Here is a 27,449-nt window from a genome sequence, read left to right as displayed (position 1 = left end):
TCCAAATTCGTAATTCGAGAAATGTTAATTAGGAAGTATCCGATTTCCCGTGATTGACCTTGTCGTTCGTAACTAAAAAAATAAATTATATAACGTAATCCACAGTCGGATTAGAACGGATCAGAGAATTCGCTACGGCGCAATTTACTCAATCAACTGGAGTTTGAAAGGGATTAACGACTCCGTCGAATGCCCGTTTCGTGTTTTCTCTCACCCCTTTCTCTCTTCTGTCCAGGAACGAGAAGTTTTACACGTGCTGCGACGAACCTTATCTCGACATCACTTTCAACATCACGATGAGGAGAAAGACGCTCTTCTACACAGTGAACCTGATCATCCCATGCATGGGCATCTCATTTCTCACCGTGCTCGTTTTCTATCTTCCATCCGATAGCGGAGAAAAAGTGAGTAGACAGTAAACATTAGTAATATCATTTTACAAAATATTAGCATTAGAAGCAACTTGTAGTATTCAAAGCACTGTTGAAGAAGCTACTGTGTTAGCGAAATATGTCGTGATATATTTCTCAGCTGCCAAAGTGCACTTGTGGTAATCCTCAGATGAAAATGAGCCTGAATATTTGTTTGAAAGTGGTTGACAATATTCCTTGATGAATGTTGCAAGTTCGAACTTCCATTGTGAGAAATAGTGCAAACAGATTCGAAATCTATGTGAGAATAAGTGAAATGATAATGAATTGAATGTTAAATTTACGGAGAATGCTGAAAATCAAAATAATCAGAACGAAATATTCGATTGAGTAAGTTGTGTATAGTAGTTATCTCATCTCGATTTTGTAAAACTTTTCCCAATTTTGTGAAACTTGAACTCGATTGAGGAAACACTTTGGGAGAATATGTATAAAATAATACACCAAAAAGTGAGGTGAGGTAAGTTTAATCTTCGTCTTGAAGATGATCACTTGGTAATCGAAACACGTGTAGAGGTGTTGAAAATGACGATTTGGTGTAGGGAAAAACTCCAGTAATATTAATTACTACACCAAAGGTTCCAAACAGTGCATCACAAGATCATATGCTTTGTTTTCCTGATGTTCATTTCCAGTTTATTTTGATTCATCATTTCCAAAATTTTAGATAACTTACGATTGACTGAATTGATCGTATGCATACAGTCCTTCCAAATACAATATTGTATCATCTACGAAAAAATGAAACCTACAAATCCGAATAATTTATGTACAAAATAAAACGTGAAGGACCTTATTCGTTATAAAACAAAAAAAGAAAATGAATTAGTAATAGATTAAACAATAACTGAACGGTCATTTGTAGAAAATCAATGAAAAAATCAAATGAAAATACTATGAAATAAAGTAATCAAGATAAATATTGAAAAAATTTCAAATAACAATATGACTTTTAATCGGGGTCTTCACGATGTTTCAGTTGGAAGTTTCCACAATCGTCTTCGATTCGAGATGTGAAAACTATTTATAGTTTCCTTGAGTGATTTCACCTTCACCCCCCCCCCCTGTTTTTAATGACAAAACACAAGCACTACAAAAATCCTTAATGCGCTCTCAGAGCGGTGCCTATTCGAAAGTAGCGATTCACATTGGATTTGAATCGCTGGTGATCAAATCCATTGGGAAAAACATTTCCAAGCGGATTTATTCCACATAAACAGTTCTCCAGATGAAAGAGTTCTTGAACAGTAAAGTTCAAAGTGTACTGAGTTGAACCTCAAAACGGTGAGCAGCCACAGTCCGTCGCGTATTTCGGATATGTACCGCTCTTGGTGAAATCAAATATGCCAAGTCACTTCAACACCTCGCGTGAAAGTATCTATAGAATAGAGACAAATTTCCAACCTTTCTTCGATGTTCCAGGCTATCAAGGCTGCACGTGATGTTATCGTCTTCAATCAGGCGGATGGCTCTGTTCTGGGTATGTTTGGGGGCAGAGCTATATACATGAGATCGATACTCCGAAAAAGGTCTGATCTGAGCTTTATAAAGCATCAAAAGTTGCTGAGTGCCAAGACATATTGGTTTCCAATATAACCCTTCCTTATCTACTCTCACTTTCCGGTTCAGTACAACGTAGACTGTTTTCCCACTTGATTAGTGATTTCCATATGTTGCGTGTCCCCACACTAGCTCGGCTAAATTCGCGTAAGTCAACATATATGCAGCTTCTTTAATCTTACTCTTAACCAAATCTCTGTTTCGGGACACTTGAAGTTATGTTAAAGAGCCCAAAAATGCTCCTCTATTACCGATTTACTACTTTCTCTTCTTGTGCTCGCATTGCCGTCTTTCAACGGCCTCTCAGTTTCACCGTTGTACTCATATGGTATCTGATAAATGTGTGTAAAATACTATGTACGTGTTTGATGGCCTGTACTTGGACCAAATTCTATTCATCATCTACGAGAGTCCTCTGACATAAGAAATGGATAGCGCTGGTTGTGACGGCCTATCTTCCTTAAAGGACTGACTTCTAAACAAAGTCTGTTCCACCAGCTACTTGGAGTTACCATTTTTCTGAAGATATTTCCTAATGTGATCTAATTTCTTGTTGAGACTTTCATTTGTATTACAGAGCGGAATGCACGATTAATTAGGATTCCTCTTTTGGTATATTGGTATGGAAAGATCAATTTAGAATGTTCTGAAACATGCCGAAAAAATTCACGAAATCAATAATTCAATAATTGACATTACTATCGAAGAATATAGAAAGAGAACCGAAGTTGTGCATTGGAACTTGTCTATTTTAATGTATCTTGGAAGCTCGCTATAGAAATTTCGACAAATTTTCTGTTGTTGATTAGATTTTGACACTCCCTAGGAAAGTGTTCTGCCATCATCAACTCTCAGTATCCGATCTACACATTTGACCAAAGTGAATCCATTGTTTCGTTCCTAATCTAATCTTCGCCAGAAGTAATACTATTCGCAGTGCATCGTTTTGCGTGAAGAAGACAACCTCGATTACTTCAAGTTGGTTCACCTTCCTGAAAAAGGTGGTTCTATCTGCAAACTCTAAATATTGGAAGCAAAAATCCGCAAATAATTTTTTATTCCCCAAATTAGATTATAATACGATTAACTAAGTACTTTTTGCAAACAGATTGATAATGTAATGTAATGAGGAGGAATAGTTTCGAATAAGAACTACTGCTTTATAGTTCAATTTGAGAGGTACAGAATTGATATTAATTGAATTTGAAATATTCAATGTTCAACGGTGTTTTTTCTTTTTTTTGTTTATTTGTTCTGTCTGAATATACTAATTTTTTAATTGAAGATCTAGGATAGCAATTCTTAAGTAACATAGTTTCTATTAGTTTGAGGTTTTGGTTTTTAAAATTTAGCACATGCGAGTGACGCATCACTATTGTCAAGTCAAGTAGTAAAAATGATGCGATTTTATGTGAATTTTCTCCGATCTTGATATATTGTCCCGTTCAACAGTTAATGGCCCCCCTTTTACCTATTGAACGAGACAATATATAGTCCCCCGCCCCGACTATTTACATCCGCATTGTAGGCAAAGCCGGATTCAGGGGAGAGCAGACGAGGCTACCGCTTCGGAAACTCCACAGGATTGCAAAAAAAACAGGAGCCTCCACTTCTTGTTATTCCTGGACCTCCAGGCTTCCAAATCCGGCCCTGATTGTGGTTATATTCGAAAGAAGTTCGAAATAATCAAGTTGTTTGCATGCCTTTTATCAGTTCAATAGCAATCAAATTTTGCAACGCTCCTGCCTCAAAAAATATTTTTTAAAAATTGGCCTCGTTCCAATATTGAACACAAGCCGGACTTCCTTATTAGCTGAATTTACCCGAAAATGTCATATTCATTCGAAATGACCACCCGAAATTATGGCTGTTGTGAAATTAACCGGAAAAATTAAATCAAATTACCTTTTTCGCCGGAAAGTGTTCCCGTGCTCTTTTTGTGACATTTCACAAAAGGGGAGAGTCTCGAGTCGGCTTTTGTGTCCCGGTTTTTCGCTCTCTCGAAATCCCGAACAATCTATTTAGTGCTTCTCAAGGAGATTCGCTGATTATAAGTCAGCGAATTCCGTTACTTCACAACTTTTGTCGGAGCGTCAAGAACGGAAAAGAATCTTTGAAGAAAATGCCATTCTCACATTGCGAATGCTACTTCCAGAAGAAAGTTGATCTCAGTGGGAGGCAATGTTTCTACTCAAGATATTTTTGTCAATGAAACATAAAAACCATCGATGGAGTTAAACAGGGATTTATGGAATTTTTGCGAGTTCGAATCTCTTTGCAGTTTGGAAAAGAAAGACTGCGACATACATCAGTTTGTGTATCCGATATAAGTCGGCAAACTTGATGTAAACGCACTGATGTGGATGCATGCCTTTCCAAACATCCCTACTTTTCGAAAAAGAATCTCATATAAATGTAACGATTTTGGGTCAACTTCATGAAACTCATTATCACTTGGTATTCTGTGTACTTACTTCAAACATATTTTAAATTTCAACTCTGATATCTGGCAACTTGAATTTTTCAGTATGCGGAATATTAAACAGAGTCATCACCAATTTCAGGTTAAAATTTGGGTTGACGAAAGAAATCACATATGTCATCAATTTGTGCATCCAATGTGAGTCCACAAACTGACACAAAGTAATAAAAGTGGAAGAATATTGCTACTGCTCCGAAAAACCTAACCTTTCGAAGAACAATCTGTTAAAATCTGATTTTTCGCTAATCAGCTGTCGCCTCCCTACAAACGACAACTCTCAAAAGTCGAAACTTTGTGCGAGATGAGGACTAACGAGGTCTTACCTTTCAAAGTTTGATTCCTAACATCGGCCCAAAACCTGTCATTGACATCGCTTTAGACATCGCTTTAGGTGGATGGCAAGAAGATTTATGGACTTCTGGCAGAATCTTCCAGGATTGGCTCACTCCAAGGTGTTTATTCAACCTTCGAAACTTCATACCAAACAGTTGTTGGACTACAGTAGGGATGAACTACGATGTCTAACAGGCCTGTCATTTGAATCATCATATGCAAAGACTCGAACTGTCGGAAAACAGTGTGTGTCCCCTCAGTTTGGAAAATGATGAAACAGCAGAGCACATAGTTTGTGCCTGCCCCGCTGGGGCCCGAATCAGGTTTTAAGAGTTCAGCAGAGCCGTACTCTTACCATCTGACCTGAAAGACCACTCACTATACAAACTAATCGGCTTCGTTAAGAAGCTGGGTTTATTTGGCCGAGTGTGAATAGGTGTGAGCACCAATAAAGCCTTGCGGGTTGCGGTGGAGGGTCGAATAGACCCACTCACTTTGGACTTAAACTAACCTAACCTAACAAGTGCTCTCATTTTTAAAATTCATTAATAGTGAAAACCCCTTGTTGAATTTTGGGTCGATTACAAAAAATTTGTCAACACTCCATGAATTGCGTTCTCTCTCAATAAATGAAAAGGAAGAACAAGTTGAAAGCTAGGTAACTTTCACATTGATTAAATATATTGGACCAGGAGCTCTTTTCTTGAGTCACTCGCGATTCTGCGTATACGTAATTCTGCGAGTGGTTCCTTTGCGAAGTTTTTTGAATTTCTCTTCTGGAATTAATCTCAACATAATATATGCTTCGCATACCAAGCTCAATATATCGTGCAATTTCAAGGAGGAAAAATGTTGGTTTTAATCAAATGCTGCTGTGTACAATACATTCAAAATAAAATAATTCGACTTTCGGCCAATTAAAAAAGATACACAAGATACAAAGATATAATAATACTTTTGATAGAATGGCATCTCTATTTAAAAAAATCTGTTGAATCTGGTAAAATCTGTTTTTGCCGTGGGCCAGCTGTCGCCCCCCTACGAACAACAACCCTCAGAAGTCGAAACTTGTACTAGCCAAAGATTACCGAGGTCTTGCCTTTCAACGTGCGATAGCAGAAACATCTAATTCAGTTTTAGAAGTTCTAAGTAAAGTCATCTGAGTCTGCCAACGGAATGTAAAGAAATTCCAGGGGAAGGAAAAATAATTGTTCATTCTACAAAAACATTACATCCTCAAGAAGAAAACACATTTGTCAGCGTTGAAAGAAATTTTAGTTTGGCATATGTCGACGTGAGACAGCAACAATTGTCCTAAAATTCCTTGAATATTACTGGAGTTTTTTCCCAACACCAAATCGTTATTTTTAACACCTCGACACGTGTTTCGATCACCAAGTGATCATCTCCAAAGAAGAAGACTAAAAATGAGTTTCAATCTTCCTCTTTGAAAATATCAATTGGTGATCGAAACACGTGTCGAGGTGTTAAAAATAACGATTTGGTGTTGGGAAAAAACTCCAGTAATATTCATTACTACACCAAAGGTTCCAAACAGTGCAACATAAGTACTAAAATTCCTTCTCGGACACGAATAAGTACACACATTTATAGGGGTGACCCGTTTGGAGGTGAAGCTTCACGTGTATCGAATTAAACTCCAAAGTCGTCAATTTGAAAATATACAAACTACAAGAACTTTTCTTGATATTGTTTAAAACTATTAAATATAAACGGTAATAATAGCGATCATATTTTTTGGTATATCTAACAGAAAGGAACTACTTGTCCAAAACAAACACTGCTCTCAAACACCAGAATTGCAACACTCTTCATTAGACGCGCTTCTCTAACCAAGTTGGCATCATCATCATGATTTCTAGATTCAAGAAAGTATTGATGTATTTATACCCAGTTATATATGAATTGAGGCGGCATTAGAGTGGTTGGTGAAATAGGCGTCGAGAAGAGTGTTGCAGTTTTAGTGTGCCGAGCAGTGTTTTTTCTGAATTTATTCCACGCCGAAGGTTCCATTTCTACTTTTCTACAGTTTGACCGCCTACTTGAAAAATGTTGATGAACCCATTTATTTCAGGTGAGTTTGTCCATTTCGATTCTCCTGTCGCTGACCGTGTTCTTCCTTTTGCTTGCCGAGATTATCCCTCCCACTTCTCTTGTGGTGCCTTTACTTGGCAAATTTGTATTATTTACAATGATCTTGGACACCTTCAGGTGAGTAAATTCTCTAAAAAATCAAGACGACACAAACTTGTTTCTTTTATTTGAGAACTGAATAATTGATAACACAACAATAAAAACTGTATTGAATTTTTTACAACAAATCGTTACAGATGATTCAAACGCAATTTTGTTCTTGCAGAATCTCAGTAGAACGTCAGTTCATATCTAATGTTATGGCAAAAAACATAGAAAGAGATTTTTGATGAGATATGTACATTCAATATTGTTATGTAACAGGTTATATAAAAATGTCACTGGTTATTCGTCTGGTAGAATAGAATAATAGAATACTCGTAGAATAGAATACATATTTTCATCATCACTGAAACGTACATACAAAAAACACTCAGGAACATGTGGATGCTTATCGCGCTAGTCAGCAGTATTTCACATTGATTTAAAAGAAACTTTGAAGTAGTAAAATTGGACACTCACAGTTCATATTGAAGTTATTCAGGATGAAAATGAAGGCTTACCGTTGGGATGTGCTCATGCTCGCAGATACTCTCCCAGAGAATTAAATTATCTTTGTTTCAAAAAGACATACAACTTATGTTTCAGTTCGTTTATATTTCCTGGAACTGAACATATTTCCAGATATTTATTGTTGCATGTAATCAATGTAATCTGCAAATAATCTTGAAAATGGTTGATATACCCTATCCTCATTTCTAATATTAAAGTTATGAATGTCCTCAGAATTTTTTTCTGTATGACGAATGCGTCATTGGCGTGGGCTGAGGATCCCCAAAAAAAAGGTCATATGAGAGTTCAGATTGAACAAGCATATGCCATATCATCTTTAAGATTCAAAAACTGACTGAGTAACGTAGTTGCCTAATTGAAAAGCACACAGAGCTCAGTGTACCACCCACATTTTGGATATGTTCGTTACCCCTGAAAATTTAATTCAATACATTTGTTGAATTGAAGATTGTTTTATTTGAATAGGTAAGCTGAAGTTCATGATGACATTTTTAGACAAAAATACTATGGAATTGGTTTTTGGATATTTAGGGATGAACCATGTTTTGAACAGTAATAATGAAGGAGCTGCGCTTTATTGTTAGCACACACTATATATTCCTGTCACGTTGCATCTTTTATGCAGGCAGTAGGTAGTATCATCTGCATATAATATTTGAAGATCAGAATTTGTTGTTGTGCAAAGAAGATCGTTTAGAAATACTATTAATAAAAGCGGGCCCAGAACTGATCCCTGTGGCACTCCCTGAGATACGATCCGGATGCTGTGACATCACCACTTCTTCCTCAGCAGTGCTAGGTTACCATATCTTCAGTATTTCCTCAAATGTCGAAACTTATGCGACAAAATATGGTCAATGAAACCATAACCATCAACTAGCGATACCTAGCACGGTATTGCACTTTCAATACTTCATTTTGACGACGTTCACAATCAATAATTTTTGTTTCGTAAAATATCATCGTTTCAACTGATGGGAAATAATTTGAACATACCTATACCTAGCACGTTTTGTATTTTCATAGATTTTTCTAATTTTTTACCCCTTTTTTAAATTGTTATTTCCAAATAAAATAAAATAGTTTCATTTCGTGACATTTGAAATCCATTTCGAAAGCCACTGAGCCAATGAACAGTTCTAGTAAAATTATTCCACATTTTTCAATTTTTCTTGAAAAACCACAACTTTTGTTTTGGTATTTGAAATTGGATTATTCCCTCGATTTCTTTCTCTCATCTTCACATGAAAAAAAAAAGGTTTACTTTGATAAAAATATCATTGCCACCTCATAAAAAATTCGTCAAATTTAATTTTGTGTATTTTTTTATATATTTTGATACTGCTTGTGATCCGAAATACAATGGTGAAAATTGCAGATCGATAACATTTATTATTATTAAGATATGTGCCTTCAAAACTGCGCCTTTGTTGAAAACTAATGTGACGTCACGAGATATGCGTCTGAACGACGAGCAACACATTTAATGTTTTAGTTTTGAATGAAGATGTGTTCAGTTCAGATACATTTTTTGTTCATTTTTTCAAAACAAGTGCTGATTTCATTTTTGGAATAAATAAAATGAAAATGAGCCTATTATATGGAATGCCTTCAATTTTAATAGTTTGAAGATGACATTAAATATCTTTATGTTTTTTTTTCAGTATATGTGTCACAGTGGTGGTACTAAACGTCCACTTCCGATCTCCTCAAACTCACGTAATGGCACCATGGGTTCGTCGAGTTTTTATCCATATTCTTCCAAGGCTTCTGGTTATGAGACGTCCTCATTATCAGCTGGACAGCAGAAGGTAATTATATCATAATATTTTTGTTTTATAAAATCTTTCAATGAGAATGATAAACCGGGTTTCAAGAACAATCGTTAGCCCCAACCACGCATGCAAAAATTAAGATGAAAAAATAAAAACTAGAAAATGTAGCAAAAGTAAATCAATTGCCCAGACATGTGTAGTCTCATGAGTGTCATTAAAGATCTTTGATGACATTTGATATACCCATTTTAAATAACTGAAGAGACTATGATGAAAGTTATCTCGCGAACATGCTCGATACAAAGTGCATTATCAATTTGAGCCCTCACGTCATAAGCTACTCATTATTCCTATAGAACTAACCTAAAAGTAACATCGAAACTGATCTGAAAACCTAAAAATACTGACGAACATGAATATATTCAATTTAAGATTCACAGGCAATGGAATAAAGGGACGGAAATAGCTCGGTCATGTAGAACGTAAGCAATTTATGGACAAACTTGGACACAAAGTAACTGTAATTGAATAGAACTGGCCGATACTTGATGAAAATCCATATTAAAAAACTAATCAATAGAGTTTATTGTATGATTTTCACTATAAGGGTTTTACAAAAACCGCGACATGTGTTTCGCTATACAATAGCTTCTTCAAGCAGTTATGCTTGTCGCGGTTTTTGTAAAACCCTTATAGTGAAAATCATACAATAAACTCTATTGATTAGTTTTTTACAAAGTAACTGTACAAACCAAACCAGGAACAAGATTGTTGAAAGGGTAATCATGAAAAGGAAGGAGGAACTCTATCTTTCTATAAATAATCTCATATGTTTGAGATTGACATAATATATTATCCGGACTATATTGAAGGTGCATTCGCAAAACAGAATGCCATCCGACCTAATCCTTGATGATTCGAAAGTGATTATTTTCATTGGAGCAATTTGAAATGTTTTTTTCCATTTTTCAGTCACCGTGTCATGGTGAGAACCTGTAATGGTTTAGAATTAAGAGACGCCGGACTGTACAGCGACTTGGGAGAACCGCCAATGGAAGAACCTTCCGGGTTCTTTCCGAATGCCAGTTCAATAGATGAGTTGACGCCAAGGTAACTAATACCTAAAAACAAAGTACATTCAAACTTTTTCCACAATTGTATTTTATATCACTTGAAAACAAGAGAGGAATTCAAATATGTACATGTCAATGAGAAATATTATTATGATACTTCAATTTCTATTCAATAAATGAATCAAAAATTTTGTGGAAGCTGATCGAATAAGCGGGGTTCCAAAATTTCCACTTTTTGAAAATGTCATTCATTTTATCTGTTAAAATTTATAGTTACAAAGCCAAAAAAAGCCATAAAATAACATTGAAAACATCAGCAGTCTTCATGCTCTACCAATTATACTTTTTTATCCAATTATACGGAAGAAAGTAACTCAAACACATGCCTTCAAATCATTTTTTTAAATAATATCAAGAGTAGAATAGAATGGCACCTGTTATTTTATCCATCGTTTTTATCTCTTCAGAGAATTGGAAGCTGGCGCTCTGCGATCGTGCAGCATCCACGGTACGACGCCTCCTCCCGGCGTTGGTTTCCACCTGGGAGAGCACCTGGGAGGTGATAAGGGTATCGGCCATATCGAGGACCACCTGAACGAGGTCCTGCTCAAGGACTCCCACCCCTGGCACCACTGCCCCGAAGTCCACAAGGCCATCGACGGTGTCAGGTTCATCGCGGACCACACCAGAAGGGAAGAGGACTCCACCAAGGTAGGTGATGTTATGGGTATCAGGAGTCATAATGATGTAAGGATTTTTGAACGGGGGCTAAATTATATACACGAAATTGTGTTTTTTTTAAGTTGGAAGTAAGTTTACTTTTTTATGTGTAAATTCAATAAGTGAGTTTCGAGGAAGCAGTTAATTCGTCTCTTGATATCAATTTAGTTGGCGAAACATGCACCAAGAGCAGTTTTTCACAGTCCTATACCTATGCAATTATTATGGTCTTCAGAGGACAGTTTCATTCAATACTTTCCAGCTCTATTTTGTTTACTGCCTTAACATTCATGTTTCGTCTCGTAGGAGACATTTTCAAAACATCCTTGCTCGATTTTCTTTTTCTTGGTTTTCACTAATTCTGAGGCTGTCTTTTTGACTTCCGCCTGTCAATATACGGCAGTAATGAATTGCTGCAAGACTTGTGGACTTGTAGACAAGAAAATGTTAATGTTTTCTAGCAAAACCAAAGATCGCAAAGTTTTGTTAGATGAAAATAAGGAATCGATTCTAGAGCAAGGTTTGGTGCTACAAGTCTCCGATATGGAAAGGCATTCAGGACCATTTCTGAAAATTTGGAATACAATTGATACAATTATGATATTAGTCATGGATGCATATATTCTTTCTTCAATAAAGTAGACTTCTACTGGTAAGCCATGCTTAAACAAAATATTTATTGGTGGTTTGCCAATGATCGCAACAAATACACAGTAAGAATAAACTAAAGTGGAAACTTGCAAAACCAGAGAATTCGACATAACCTGATGATTGCAACTCACGACGGTTCTAGATCTTTCTGGTGAGTGGTTAAAGCCGTTAAAAATGTTCTGCAATCTATCACTAAAACTGAGTGAACAATGACAGGAACCACGACAGAAACAATTTACATGTCACTTTGTTGATTTTCTTGAAAAAAATAGAACCAGCTATTCCTTCTGTTCAACAGCTGTTAATCGAAGGAAACGTCTCAACATCAACAAAGCTAATGAAGATGAAAGTAACCAACCCAAGGGTCAGTTTTTTCTAAGGTGAATGTGTCAGAAATTGACATAATAATGTTAAGGCTGTGTCGATAAATTTCTTGGCATAATAAGGTGCTTCTGGGAAACATGTAACACTCTTGTAGGTAGACACCTCAGTAACTTTAAAGCTCAGATTTGGAAAATTGTTCTGCCATAGCAAGGTTGTGGGCTTTTTGTCTTTTGAAAAAAATTATTTATGCATCTCGAATGATCCTGTAAAACTTACTAGATATTTTATAAGTGTATTCCAATCAATCAATTCACCCGTTCACGTCATTTCATCGAATATTTTTTTTCAGGTGCGAGAAGACTGGAAATATGTCGCGATGGTCCTAGATCGCCTCTTCCTCTGGATATTCACCCTCGCCGTCTTGGTGGGGACTGCAGGCATCATCCTACAGGCGCCCACGTTGTACGATGACCGAAGGCCTATCGGCATCCGTCTCTCCGAAATAGCCTCCACAACCGCCAAGCCACACCTGGCGATATCTTTGTGAATTCCAATATTGCGAGAAAATCCACGCAAGCAACATCTTCGTCAAGTTTCGAAAGCTAGGTCGATTCGCTGGAAAGAATTGGTTTCGTGGCTTTATGAATCGGCGTGTGATGGATATATATTTCTTCAATTTTGTACAGAGTTTTTAGGTAGATACCAAGGAAATTTGGAAGTTATAGGAAAATATTCCCTTATTTTTAAAGAAAATTGAAGTATGCTTATTTAGGCTTGGTTGTGATTTTTTATCAAACTTTCACAACATGTGATAGAATTGGGCGATACTTGATGAAAATCCATAACGTATTCAAGTAACACTTCAATGTGGTATTTTCACTGAAAAGTTTACAAAACTGTAACACGGGTTGCAATAGCTTCCTTAGGCGTTTAAAGTCGTAACATAGGTATACACAAGTGACTCAGTAAAGTTTTAAAACCTGCGGACTACGGCTAAGACATCCGAAACTGATTGGTAATTTGTTAAAAACCGGCCGAAAAGCGACACTCCAAGATATATGAAGTGGTTCATACAGGAGGGTGCCCAAGAATTATGTTTGGCAATATATTTATTACGAATGAAAAGTTTTCCTTATCCAGGTATATATGAAAACTGTAATTGCCTAGTGCCAAAAATGAAAATGTTCTAGAAGTAAAAATACAGGTCATTGGCAAGAGAAGTAAGATTGATTAGCATGAAAAACCACACAAGAGTAAAAACAGATCTTTCAACAATTCCAGTCTTTATGTAGCCCAGATATTTGAGTAATATTATCTGATATTTATTTTTCACTTATTCACTTTTTGTGATTTGAAATCAGTTTAAAGAAAAACCGCTTTGTATGAACTCAATTAAAAGTTTTGTATTGTTTTATAAATGGTGGTAAAAGTGGTCTCTTTGTGAAGTCGATCTTGGAGAAGAGGGATACCTAAGAGCTCGGGGGAGCATGTGGAGGTTTCTTGTCACCTTAGGGAGATGAATATTATATTACATTCTGGAAAACTCGAGAGTAATAGGATATTCAGAATAATGCCTTGCGGGTAAAGCTTCACATTTTATTGTAATTTTTCGTTACTTGTTCGAGAATGTTTTTGGGAAAAAATATAGAAAGATGAAGATTCGTGGTAAAAATCAAATGAAACCAAATTTTCCAGTGAATCTGCCGAAGCTTCCAGTTTTTATAACACTTATCAGCTTCGAAATTGTTATTAAAATGAAATATCGTCTATATTTGTCAGTAGTTGACGATTTACAGAGCGTTTTCTATCCCGCGCCAGTATATTTTCAAGTTCTCCAAAATTCTTGGGACTGAAACCTCTGCAGTTTTTGTACCTTTCGGAGCCCAACTGAATCTGAAAAAGATTGAATAACTATGAACACGAAATGGATTTCAGTTCATTTTGGTGTCGATTTTGTTAAAATTAAATGTAATATTGTTTCGGGAGACATTCCGAAAATCAATAGATTGTATTTAATATCTAAATGCGGAACCAAATGAGAGTTTATTGTAGAATATTTGAGAATCGGGGATTATAAATTATGGATAGCTACTTTAGTGTTTTATTTTTTACCTTCCATATTTCCAATCCTCACAGTCACGATCGAGAATCTAATAATGTTGGAAATCTTTGTCTTTATTCTCTTGTTTAGGTTGTTATCTTTTTTGTGTTTTTCCAATGAAATACTACTTTTTTTCAGGGCTTTAGATTCTTCTTCAACTCTCGGGTGAATGTTAATGCCTCTATTACTATAATACTAATAATAATGTTTACTTTGAAACAGATGAGTACCCATTTACTCAAGACAGCAAAACAAAAATACTACGTAAAAGAAAACCAACGCAATTGCAGCCTTTCTTTGTCATGCGTGTCGTCAGGTCGCTTGAATTTACTTTGCCGCGCGATAGTTTCAAGTTCGTGATAACTAAGATATTAATTTCAATTGTAGATATGATGTTAAGTACACTGAATATGCATGGAATGCTTGAGGTGACTAATTTATTTTATAAGAAATAATGTCTAAAGAAATGAACTTTAAACGTTCAAGCCCGTCTCGGATATACCTACACAGTAGGTTGAATCGACAACTTAAGACGAGGAATGAAATAATCTGAAAGAATTTCGATTCTCAATTATGGAATATCATTGACTTTAGGTCGATGATGGTCACTATCTTGCACTGAGTGGCTGAGGAGCCTGAAACCGGTCTGCAAGTGTGCCCGTTACAAAATTGAAGGTCAACTCTTTCAATTGTATTGCCAATTGCATATGCAGGAAATTTTCTGTGAATTCAAATGTCTGTGTAATTCAAACATTCACTTCTTTATGTAAAATTGTGTTAGCGAAATGTCTTATTTCAGTGTGGAGCTGAAACTGCGAGATTCAACAACTGTTATAAATAATAAAAGGACAAGTTATTTTTTTTTCGGCCTTACCCACCTTTAATTATAAATCCCCGAGATTCACCGTTTTGGTTCACAATTAACCCAAAAATATTATATTGCAGATATCAAAACTCAAGACTGGCGTGAAAAAATGAAAAGAATTTGTGATGTTCGCCGAAAAAAGGTACATAGCGTGTCAAAAAATGAGTTTCATGTGAACTTCGTCAAACATGTTCGATTGATGACCTACAGAATTTTAATGAAATAGAATTTATGATAATAATTCCCACAAAAGTATCAAACTGAAAGAAAACATTTGTGGTGATAAGATAGAAAACCAGAAACAAACGGGTTACTTTAGAAAAGATTACTTTAATCAGCTGCATTGTAGCTGAATCATAGACTCGATAATGGAAGTTACTGCCGCACAATGAGAATAAACATTGCAGAACAATGATATCAAGACCTTACACCCCACAGTAGGTGGCGAGTACATAGTAGTAATACACTTGTTTCTCTAAAAAACTTGTACCTTTTGGCGAACACCACATATAATGAAAAATTAAAGTAAATTCAAAAAAACATTTTACTAATTTTGTTAATAGCAAAATCCAAACCCAGCTATCCAAAAATTATAGATTATTTCTAATCCTGAACATTATAAGATGTACTTGGTTGATATTTCTTGCAAGCAACTAAAAAAAAGCCAATTCAACAAAAATAATTCTGTATTACATTTTTTACAATGCCAAAATTAACTTTGTTGCACTTCGTCCATCTCTACATCCTCAATGATCATATCATCGAGCATCTCTGCAAAGATACTCCTAGTCCCATTTCATCGTAATTATCGTCAAAGGAATCTACTGGAATCTGCTTAGAATTATCCTTAAAAATGTTAATGTTCTGCCTCAAAGCCGGATCTTCCTCGAGGTCGTCCAAGAACTCGTTAAAGTCACTGAAATTATAGAATGAATTTTAATTTTGAGACTGATCATTCAGAGAATTATTGAATGAAATGAAACTCACTTTGCGTCAGTATCAAAAGCAGATGCTTCTTCAGCTAGTCTTTTCAGCTTCCAAATCCTCTGTCTCTTTCGGTAACACCTATCTTTGAAGGATTTTTTCACTAATAGAACATCAGGAACTTTCGACTTGTCCAAGCCGTCAAAGTTGGTGTCATTTATATTACTGTCCTCCAAATTATAACTGAAAAAAATAAATTCAAACTAGGAGTTATGACTATATATGTTTTTTTCCTTACCCTAATACCGAGTCCCCAGGTTGCAGTATATGCCCCAAATGAGTTCTGGTGTGAATTGTGTTTTCGTTTATGCCCAGCTCAGAAGCTTTCACCACCCAAATGTCAGCTAAAACATGGTTTTGGGATATGGCCCCTTGGCCTGGGAAACATTTTCGTGATTTGTTCATTACCACTTCAATGTCCATAACGATGTATTCAATTAACTGCTTGGGATTACAAATGGAACCAAAAGGGTAACGCCAGAATGTTGTCGCATTCAATTCAGCAACTGAAATGTTGACAATTACTAAACTTGGGCACAAAATGTGTTAAATGAGGAACATTTCATTATAAAAAACCGATTTTGATAAAGTCAAAAAAACATATTTATAATCTTGAAATAGAACCTATTAAACCAGTCATAAACACTAGCGTGTAGTGAATAGTTAAATAATCTAGATGAACATTTATAATGTCTAAAATTCATGACATTGATGTGTGGAATGATCTTTCCAGTAGAAAGTTTCAACACTTCTTGAGAGAGGGAGTGGAAATAGGGACAGGGAAATAGGCTAAAAACCATAATTATAGTCATATATTAAACAAAACAAAACTTTAAAAATCAACTCACCCAGAGCACATTACTGGGCAGCCATACCATTTTCAATTATTTGGACAAATATTATGTAATATCTTCAAAATGTCTTATGATCAATTCGTTTAATATAACGTGCAGGATCTTAATAAAAAACAGTAGAAGAAAAAAGTTAAAAATAGAACATCTGCAGTTTCGTTTTTTATTTTTAACTTTTCTACCTATTTTTTACTAATGTTTCATCAGTTCCTCCACATTAAAGTGAACAAATTAATCATTCAAAGCAAGCTTCTGCTATTTTGCTTACCTATTATGCACATTTTCTATGAGACACTTTCAAGAAAATAATTCAAATAATTGAAAAATAATATGACTGTTCGATTTGATTTATATTTGACGCCAATTGTCTAATTTAGCCTTGAAAAAGATGTAAATATGCATGTATCGAAAAGAAAGCAATTTTTAAAGTTTTAGATTGACTTTCATAACTGTTCTTATTCACACTATCTTTCTCAAGAATCATTCAAAAGGACGTGAAAAACACATAAGGTTTCTACAATTACAATTTATATAAAAATATGAAATAGTTCCATATAGGCATTCTTCTTCAAATTTGGTTATTCAGTTCAATGACTATCCATTTATTAACTTTTAGATCTTGTCAGTAACAAATTACTTTTTATATTAAAGCTTTTAGGTGCTGTTAATTTGAGGTTTTCATTTTCAGTATAATAATGAAAAGGTAATAATTCTTGATTTTCTCAACTAAAATTCCCAATAATCAGTCAAGTTTTCTAGAAATAATAAGTAGATCACAATAAGAATTCTTTGAGAGGTGTTTTAGAAGAACTTTTTGTTTCTGACAGATGTAGAGTATAAATAAATTTAAATAGATGTATACTACCCTACCATCAATGAACAAATAATAACACTGAAAAAACTAGTGTTCTCTAGCATATCAACACCCTATAAAAATTCAATATCAATTACTGATTTTGGAGCAATACTGTATTTCTTCTAAAATATTATAACAAACTTTCTAGTGAGTCTTGTTGAATGTCACAGTCACTTGGAATAATTGAATGGTATGATTCTCACTATCCACGTTGAGAAAAAACACAAAATAAAGTAATGGTATTGTAAAATACTTGAGCATTTTAAAGACGAATTCAAACAATTTTTAATTCAATCTTGCTTAAGTATTTTACATTGGTTCTTCGATCCGGCTCGAAGGACCAATGTAAAATACATAAGCAAATTAAAGACGAATTCAAACAATTTCGAATTTAATCTTGACTTGACAGTTATTATTTGCTTATATCAGTTGATTGTTTATCACTTTGTTGTTTGATAAATACCATAGGTTTTTGAAGTCAAGATTAAAGTCGAAATGGTCTTTAATTTGCTTAAGTATTTTACAGATAGATTTGGATGAAAATCATAATTTTTAAAGGAAATTACTCACTTTGCGTTGTAGTTGGGTCCAACAAATGTACCGAATTGGTGACTCGGTAAACCAAACATATTGGTGAAATTCCTCCTAGTTGCTGAGTTAACTTTTTAGGGAGACAAACCACACTATCTTTTGAGATAGGTACTATATCTACACAATAAGTGAACTTATAATTATAAACGTTACTGTGAATATCGTGTGAAATCAATTTCTTTGAATGCTGGTATTTGCAAGGTAGATGTGCAGCTACAAATTCCACCATTTTCCTGGCATAACCTTCAGTTGTGAAATAAAAGTCCAAACCCCCTGCAAAGAAAATTCAATACTGAAGCAGGGTTGTCTGAATTCTTGTAGTGTCTTACCGTTAATAGGTTTGATGCCGAGAGTATTAACATGAACCTTATGTTTTAGAATAAGCTGTTCCAGATAGTAAAACGCTTTTTTATTCTCAGCTTTTTGCCTGATTTGAACGGATGCTCTCCAGAAGTCTTGTGCTTCTGAGCGGTGACAGTCGTTACACATCTGATGCGCAACAGTATATTCAACAACAAAAACCTGCTCTAGTACAGCTCCTCCAGCTATCTCTCCCTGAACTGTCAGTTTTAGCTGGTAAGAAAAAATTCAATTAGGTTTCAGTTTGGGAAAGGAATCCAAATCAGTGTAGTAACTGCTCTTGATGAAATTAAAATACTCCTCAACAAAACATATTTTAGGGATTAGAAATAGACTACAATGAAATTGATAAAATTAGTCCAGTACTCCACTGTATTGCCCTTATTATTTGATAAAAAACTGTTTGCATATAAATAAAGCATTTAAATCTTAATTTTTCTTTGTGTCAAGAAATTATCATTCAAATTGAAATATATTGTCATAAGACAAATAATCTGCATGTTGTGGATATTTTATTTCAACATTCAAAAATAACTTCAATTTAAATTGAAACGGAAACATTTTTAGAACAGATGTTTTCTGATAACAGTTCCAACCAAAAGGAAGAGGAAATAAACATTGATAAATTCTGGCAACCTGCTCTTAACTGCTCCAAATCAGGTAATTTCATTCAACTAATAGGAATGAAGCCTTGATCACCATTAATGGAATAAAACCGGAGACCTAACCCAACCAAAGCATTTCTTCTCTTAACTCAATTTCTTAGATGTCTATCAGTCATTTAAGGAACCTCAAATATAAAGTCTTGCTCAATAAACCTGGAAAACAGTTTTGACACAGTTATCTCCGGTGGTGAAAGTTTACACTCTTTGATTTTTAGGGGATATCAGTTTTTGGATAAAAGCTTTCTGCTTTTCCAAATAAATAAAAATTCTGAACTTTCAAAGAAAAAAAAGAAAAGTTATTTTTTTGAGAATCAAACTAGAAGAAAAAATCCATCCAAAATAACTACTCTCATACATATGAACATTGAATTTAAAACAAAATCACTATTTTTGATTCAGTCAATGCTGCAAACATTTGTCATGAAATTGAAACAGATATCATTCACAGAAACTCTATACAATATAGGTAACACCTAGTGTGCTTCAAAGTTTCAGGCTAAGACAGTTACCTTCATTTTTTCATCAACACCTTTGTGGATAACTTCTTGCAAACTATTACCATGATACTAAAATGTTGATCAGAAAGTATGGTCCTCATTAACGTCAAAAGGTCTCCTTTTTGCACAAAAAAAAAACAAGTGGGATACACATGAATTTATCATCCATGTCACCTATACACATTGTTTCACCTTGCTTTATATTTCTTTCCTCACAAATTCATCGTTTTCTATTAAAAATTATGTGGCTTCAGTTTTTTCTGGTAAATTTTCAACCTCAAATCTATCAATATAATTAGATAAAAACAAAATACCAAAAGACAGCTATGACAAAAAATATTTTTTATAGAGGAAAATGTATTCAGAAAAGCGGTACATTTTGTAAAGGTGGCGCATTGAAAAATCAAAAGAGTCTAAATTGTTTCTTGTGTGAAAAAGAAAGAAGATGGTAGCAATAACACAGACCTCTGTAAAACATCAACGAAACATCAGAGAAAAAATTCAACGGACAACAGCCCAAAAACCCAAATTCACAAACACCTTCAAAAATAGCCAAAAAAACTTAAATTTCTACAGTTTTTAATATTCTAATTTTACATTTCTGAGACTATTTTCCAATACTAATATGGATAACATTGTTATCATGAATGATAAGGTGAAAACTAGGCTCAATTTATCATTTTTGTGTAGTCCGTTCCAAACCCACCCCAATTTTTATTAGCAAAGACATACCTTTATTCTTTTAGAATGTGGTTCAGTCCATACGAACGATGCGCCGATGAGTTTTACTCTGTTGAGACCCTTGAGCTTTTTTAGGCAAAGTGACAGGAGTTCTTTGGATTCTAATGGGCAGCGTACCCATTCTGCAGATGGATGAAGGTATCTCTCACATCCACGACAGAAATGAAGGGTAGCCTGTTTCGGAATATCTTGGGTTATGTCGACTTTTGAACGGAGACAATTCACGCACATATTGGCTGGATTTGGTTCGATTGCTTGTGAACATTGGCAACATAATCTGAGGAAAAATTTCGATTTTCATGGTTTCATCTAAAATGTGCAGATTTTGAACTTACATCATAGCTTTGGTTGGACCGCTGGTAGCGTGGTCTTCGATATATTCCATTTTGATGTTTTCGGTATCAAATGGACTTTCTATATAGATTATTTTCCTAAAATTGAACACAATATGATCAAATGTACAGACACATAAATTGGAACATAACCTAAAATATATTCTGTCTTTCTCTCTCTCTCTAATTATATGGACGTTGCTTCCCACTCGGGCGCATTTGTCCAGGCTCCTCCTATCAAATTGACATCAATTTGACAGAAGCTTCGTCGGGAGGGGCGCAGCTGTCTTGCTCGAAGCAATGCTGCCACCCCTTTTTTGTCTGCTCATGTCGGCGCCTAAGCTGGATGAAAGAGTTGTTCTCCAAAGGCTCAACGAAGAAGTTCTGCCTGATGAACAATTTGGCTCCAGGAGAGAACACTCCACTGAGTTACAGGCTCTAAGGCTGATCGAAAACACCATCCAAGAGCTAAACAACAATAAGAAAGTGCATATTGTGTTATTAGACATCTCGAAGGACTTCGACCGTGTTTGGCACGAAGGCCTTTTGCACAAACTAAACGCATTCGACCTGCCTCCGGGCCTGATCCGGTGAATTGGCTCTTTCCTGAAAGACATAACTTTTCAGATTAGAGTAGAGGGCTCTCTGTCTGATACCAGAAAGATCCTTGCTGGAGTGTCACAGGTGGCTGTGCTCTTTCAGACGCTGTATTCTCTTCACACCAGTGACCTTCCAAGGCCCGAGCGTGTGAAGATATCTCTGCACGCCGATGACACGGCTCTCCTCTCATCTTCCATGGGTCGAAAGCTCGGCGTCGTCTACATGCAACGTGCATTGGACGACCTCGAGCGCTGGTACCTCGATTGGAAGATCCGAGTGAACCCGGACAAGACTCAAGCGATAACCATGGGAAGATTGCTATCTTCTCCGGCCAAAAAATAACCTATATATGTGAAGTGAACGTATTATTAAATGTAAAATGAGGGCCCTCTTCATTCACGCCGGTATCCATGTTGGAGTGGTTCGGATAATCACGTAATGCTTCTGAAAAAAAATCAAGAGGTGTCCCGAGGAGGAGGCGACCAAAAGGGTCATAATTGGTTTGATAGTTCATACTGAAATCTCTGGCGTAAATGAATATATTGAAAACACTCCCAACACCAGAACAAAAAATAACGGTCTCTCGACGCGCGTTTCGTTAACTAAGTTGACTACAATGTATCTTTGCCATTAGTGTCAGCTAACATCTCCATAGATGATGTGTAAATGTCGTTTGCAGCACATGTATTTTTTCTGAGTTAGCTACCTTGTATATTCGTCATTATTGTTGATGTTCATATGTGGTTGAAGATCGTATTGTTTTTCAGTTTTGGTTGATGATTTCATTGTAATAATTTTCCATTCTTATACTCAATATTCAATTGAGAAGACTATCAAGTGGAATGATTGTGTTTTGAGTGGCAGTCATTTTTAAAGTGATCTTAAGGTTGGCGATTCCTAAGGCATTTTCCTATTTACATCTGATCTTCTTCCTCACTGTTTCATCATTATTTACTTTGGCTACCAGGACCAATTAGTCATGACATTGATCGTATTCGAGATTGTACAAGGGATTGCATGGTGAACTGTCGAGCTGCGAAGATCGAATCAGGTGTGCAATTTCTTTTTCTATTTCCTTTGTACTTATTTCTTTATTCTAGTGGGTTATTTGAGTTTTAATACTTTGATTTATCGTTGGGAAGTACATATAACTGCGAATTAAATAATTAGTTGTAGTTTTTCTACCGTTTTTTTTTTACCATAAAAAAAAAGGAGAAAGGTGCTGAAGTGCTGTAGACATGTTAGGGGGAGAGGGAGAAGAGTCATCTTCCCCCATAAAACGAATTCATATTGATAATGAAGGAAGCCATAACAGGGATAGTGTTGATGAAGAGGTATGGAAAATAATGAGTCAGGCAGATCGCCAATCGCTATCAAGAACCTTCAACTCTGAAAGCAATGAATTAGTCAATTTTACACAAACACATGATATTGAAATAGAAGACAATCCTACAGGTGCTTCTTCGCAACCGGTGATAAGTGAAATGGAATCAAGTCAAGAAAATCAGATAAATTTATATGGTGAGGGTGCAACGGGTCCCTTCACAGTTATTGTAGAAACTAATAAGGAATCTAGAGCCAGTCTTGGACGATATCCACATCTTAAAATTGCTAAGGAAGTTTGTGATCTGAAATTGGAAAATGTAAGTAAGTTCAAAATCAAAGGTAGACATAATATAGGAGTAGAATTTTATAATCGTGAAAGTGCCAATTCTCTAGTCTTGAACGAAAAATTGAAAACTTTAGGCTATAAATTATACATTCCTAATAGTAATGTAACCTGCAAAGCGATTGTAAAAAACATAACTACATATTACTCAGAAGAGGAACTGAAAATGATGATTAAAAGCCCTTATAAAATTAAAAGTGTCAAAAGAATGAACAGACGCATAGTAACAGATGGAAAGATCCAATATGTACCTGCATCGACGATTTTAATTACTTTTGAGGGAACTATCATTCCTAGGTATGTTGACATTTGCTTTTTAACTTACATAACAACTCCTTATATACCTCCAGTGATTCAATGTTTTAATTGTCTCCTTTATGGACACATTAAAAAATATTGCAAAGGTAAACAAAAATGTTTTTCTTGTACTCAAAGTCACATAGATGAGAAGACATATAAAATTTGTAATAACATAAAATGCCTTTTTTGTGAAAGTACTGAACATAAATCCAACAATAGAATTTGCAAGGAATTTGAACGTCAAAAAAAATTAGGGAGAAAATGACTTTTGAAAATATTTCTTTTTATGAAGCTGTCAAACACTTTCCAAAAGAACCAACTTCTTATAATCCACAAGCTAACGATTATCCAATATTGCAAAATAGATATACATTCAATAATAATGATATTTCAGTAGAGCAACGCAAAGAAACTTATATGGCAAACAATCAAAGATTCAAAAGATCATATGCACAAAGCGTAGGAGGGGACAAACATAGTAATAGAGAACATAGAATAGGCTATGACAGGGATGCATTGAACGAAATTTTGCTGTATCCAGATGGTAGAATTCCACAACCCCCAAATGGTATAGCTTTACAAACAACTTCACAGACCACAGTAAGTACGGGGGCAATTAAAAAAACAACAGTAGGTTCCAATAAACAGCGTATAAATCAATCCCAATTCAACAACAGTTTACCATTACTAACGTCTGACGAGCACGATAGAAATATAGTAAACAATTTTTATGCAAATTTTTCCAAATTACCTGCAACCACCAAGACAAAAATAATTGATGTCATAACCGCATACGATAAGGCTAGACTATATAAAGATTTCGATTCCACAGACTTTTACTAGCACTGTTCGGGAATAGGGTGGATTCTACATCCATGAAAATCATTCAATGGAATATACGTAGCGTGAAGGCCAACTTTCATTACTTGACACTTTTACTTCAGGAGCACATGCCACATGTGATCCTATTGAATGAAACGTGGCTAAAAAAAGATTACACTTTAAATTTAAAAAATTATAATACTATACGAATTGATAGGGAGGATGGATATGGGGGTATTGCCACCCTCGTTCGCAAAGACTGCCATTACTCCATTGTGGACATACAAGAATTGAATGATAATAAATGCCAAACCTTAATAGTCAATGTTAATAACATAAATATAGTAAATTCCTATAACCCCCCGAATAATCATCTTTCAATAGACCAAGCTACTAGATTACTACATCATTTGCGAGGGAAAATAATTTGGATGGGGGATTTCAACGCACACCATCCCTTATGGGGAAGTGCCTCGAGTAATTTTAATGGCAATGTATTGAGTGTATTATTGGCCGGTGACGAATTGGTAGTATTAAACACGGGTAAAGGTACTAGATTTGCAAGCCCTCTGGAAAATCCAAGTCCAGTGGATTTATGTATGGTGTCTGGTGCAATGGCACCAAAATGTTCTTGGGAAGTAATGGAGGAATGTGGTAATAGCGATCACTTCCCTACCCTATGCAGCTATAATAACACAGAGGAACAAATATGTATTAATAATACGAGAAAAGTTAGAGTCTTTGCGAAAGCGGATTGGAACACATACACACAACAGCTAGATATTCTAGCAGACCTACAAACATTGGATTCATATGATTCTTTAACTAATTTAATGAACTATGTAGCGGATACAACAATACCTACCTATCACCCAAAATCTTTAAAGGGACCGAGATGTCCCTGGTGGGACAGTGAATGCACTCAAGCCAACACAAAAAAGAAACAAGCTATCAAACACTTTCAACTATTCCCAACGATTACGAATTATATAGAAGCAAAAAAAACAATAGCGGTAACAAAACGATTCTTGAGAAAGAAAAAGAAAAAAAGTTTTCAAATATTTTGTGCTTCCCTGAATCGAGACTCTAACATCTCTTACGTATGGAACATAATCCGAAGCTATTCCGACAAAAAACTTAAAAAATACAACTCCAACGATGCGCCAGATGCACAAACAGCAATTACACTATTAGATCAAATATCCATTTGTAATGTGGAACCAGACTTCCGACTTCAACCTAATACCACACACACTCGGCCATTTTCGCTAGTAGAACTGGAACTGGCACTGAAATTCAAGAAAGTAACTGCACCAGGGAGAGATGGCATCCCATATGCTATGTTTCTACACTTACCCTTGAAATTGAAACTCGCACTACTACAATTCTATAATGGGTTCCTAAAGGGTGACACAATACCGTGTTCATGGAAAGAATTTTTATTGATTGGCATTAAAAAAGCCTCTATTCACACAGCTACAAATACATACCGCCTATTGGCTATGGCTTCCTGTGGATTGAAACTACTAGAAAAAATAATCAAAACACGTTTAGAGTGGTTTTTTGAACATAACCAACTTCTTTCCAGATACCAAACAGGGTTTCGCAAAGGTTTAGGTACGATGGATTGCACTGCCTTTTTAACCTCTTATGTACAATTAGCTTTTAGCTTAAATCAAAACGTCATTGCGGTGTTTTTAGATATCAAGGGGGCCTATGATAATGTCAACATATTCACTTTATATAAATATCTTATAAAATATGGAGTAGCATCAGAGATGGCAAACCTCATATTCCGAATATTAGATAACCGACATAATTATTTAATAGATCGACATGGTACTGTCCACGGACCTGGTTTAACCTCGAAGGGACTCACACAAGGTTCCCCGCTTAGTCCTCTTCTGTTTAATATTTACTTACTTTCGTTGTTCGATGTCATACCATCCCCATGCCGTTTGCTGGCATATGCGGATGACTTACTACTGCTAATCAAGGGAGACTCTCTCCAAACATTGGAGAACACCATAAATAGTTCACTTTCCACCATTAATATGTGGATGACCAAACATGACCTTCAGCTGAGCTTAGGTAAATGTGAATGCATGTTCTTTCACAAAGGTAGAGCTTCCGTTCGACCTTTGAACATTCGGATAGACAATCATACCCTGCAGGCCAAGAAAGAGATTAAATACTTAGGAACTTTCTTTTCCACTAATCTGAATTGGGACAGAACTATTGATCATGTTATTTCTAAAGCAAATAAAGGTATCAATATTATAAAAACTTTTTGCAAAGTATGGTGGGGCGCAGACCCGAGAACTATGTTGCTGGCGTTCAATGGACTTGTGCGTGCGCACTTAGATTATGGCGCATTCTTATATAGACCTTGTACTAAAAAGAACCTGGACAAATTAGATACAGTCTATATATCAGGACTTAGAATTATTCTGGGATGCATGAAATCCACGCCTCGGAATGCTATACTGGCGGAAGCAGGTTTGACAGATTTAGACCATCGCAGACAGGGGCTTGCCCATAAATATATCATGAAAAGAATGGATTTCAGGCCACCTTTACTTGAGATCTTGGAAATTATTGACATCATATACCACCAGCAATATAGTTACTGGAAAAATAAACAACTTCCATATTTGGTCGAGGCCTTCCATTATAGTAAATTGATTACAAAAAATATGTATGCAAACGCAGTCATACCAAGTTACAGTTTCAATTTGGCAACATATTTACAGCATGTAGATATTATAGATGCCAAAATCACAAAACAAGATCCTGATTGTTACAAGAACTTTTTACATTTCTCTGAACAATATCGTAATGATTACATTTTCGTATATACGGATGCATCAAAAACTAACAATAAGGTTGGTATAGGCATTTATATTCCACAACTAGACTATAAATTTTCAGCACGACTACATGATCACCTAAACATCTGTGACGCGGAGATGATTGCCTTGTATAAACGTATGAAGATCTGCATGGAAAAGGGCCAGCGACATAACTTTCTTTTCACCGATTCTGCAAGTGCACTGGAACGATTGAAGAACGCGAATTTTCAGACGAATATAGACTTTATTACATTGAGCATTAAACACATTATCACTACTACAACTCC

The 27,449-nt window shown here is 35.5% G+C and overlaps 2 protein-coding genes across 7 annotated transcripts in view; one reads left to right on the top strand and one right to left on the bottom strand.

Moving 5' to 3' along the window:
• The window catches only part of nAChRa3 (nicotinic acetylcholine receptor alpha 3 subunit), a 173,062-nt gene extending 158,895 nt beyond the window's left edge, over positions 1 to 14,167 (top strand). For all 6 annotated transcript variants that reach the window (XM_074178019.1, XM_074178017.1, XM_074178020.1 and 3 more), the window contains 6 exons: positions 236 to 404; positions 6,902 to 7,038; positions 9,198 to 9,344; positions 10,281 to 10,418; positions 10,849 to 11,092; positions 12,426 to 14,167. In XM_074178019.1, coding sequence (XP_074034120.1) covers positions 236 to 404; positions 6,902 to 7,038; positions 9,198 to 9,344; positions 10,281 to 10,418; positions 10,849 to 11,092; positions 12,426 to 12,623 — 1,033 coding nt within the window. In that variant the 3' untranslated portion in view covers positions 12,624 to 14,167. The remainder of the gene's footprint in view (positions 1 to 235; positions 405 to 6,901; positions 7,039 to 9,197; positions 9,345 to 10,280; positions 10,419 to 10,848; positions 11,093 to 12,425) is intronic.
• A 1,543-nt stretch (positions 14,168 to 15,710) lies between these two features.
• Positions 15,711 to 21,103, bottom strand: Nmd3 (60S ribosomal export protein NMD3). The gene is made up of 7 exons (XM_023172285.2): positions 20,923 to 21,103; positions 20,579 to 20,864; positions 18,654 to 18,897; positions 18,304 to 18,597; positions 16,265 to 16,532; positions 16,030 to 16,209; positions 15,711 to 15,958 (listed from the first exon to the last, which is right to left on the bottom strand). The coding sequence occupies exons 1-7, from the start codon at positions 20,970 to 20,972 to the stop codon at positions 15,796 to 15,798; spliced, it is 1,485 nt and encodes a 494-aa protein (XP_023028053.2). The 5' UTR covers positions 20,973 to 21,103; the 3' UTR covers positions 15,711 to 15,795.
• Between the last annotated feature and the right edge of the window lie 6,346 nt (positions 21,104 to 27,449).

The sequence above is a fragment of the Leptinotarsa decemlineata genome, unplaced genomic scaffold, assembly GCF_025532065.1.
Source record: "Leptinotarsa decemlineata unplaced genomic scaffold, Ldec_3_MD MMD2_tig00003335_RagTag_RagTag, whole genome shotgun sequence".
Lineage (NCBI taxonomy): Eukaryota > Metazoa > Arthropoda > Insecta > Coleoptera > Chrysomelidae > Leptinotarsa > Leptinotarsa decemlineata.
This window is presented reverse-complemented; position numbering and strand designations above follow the sequence as displayed.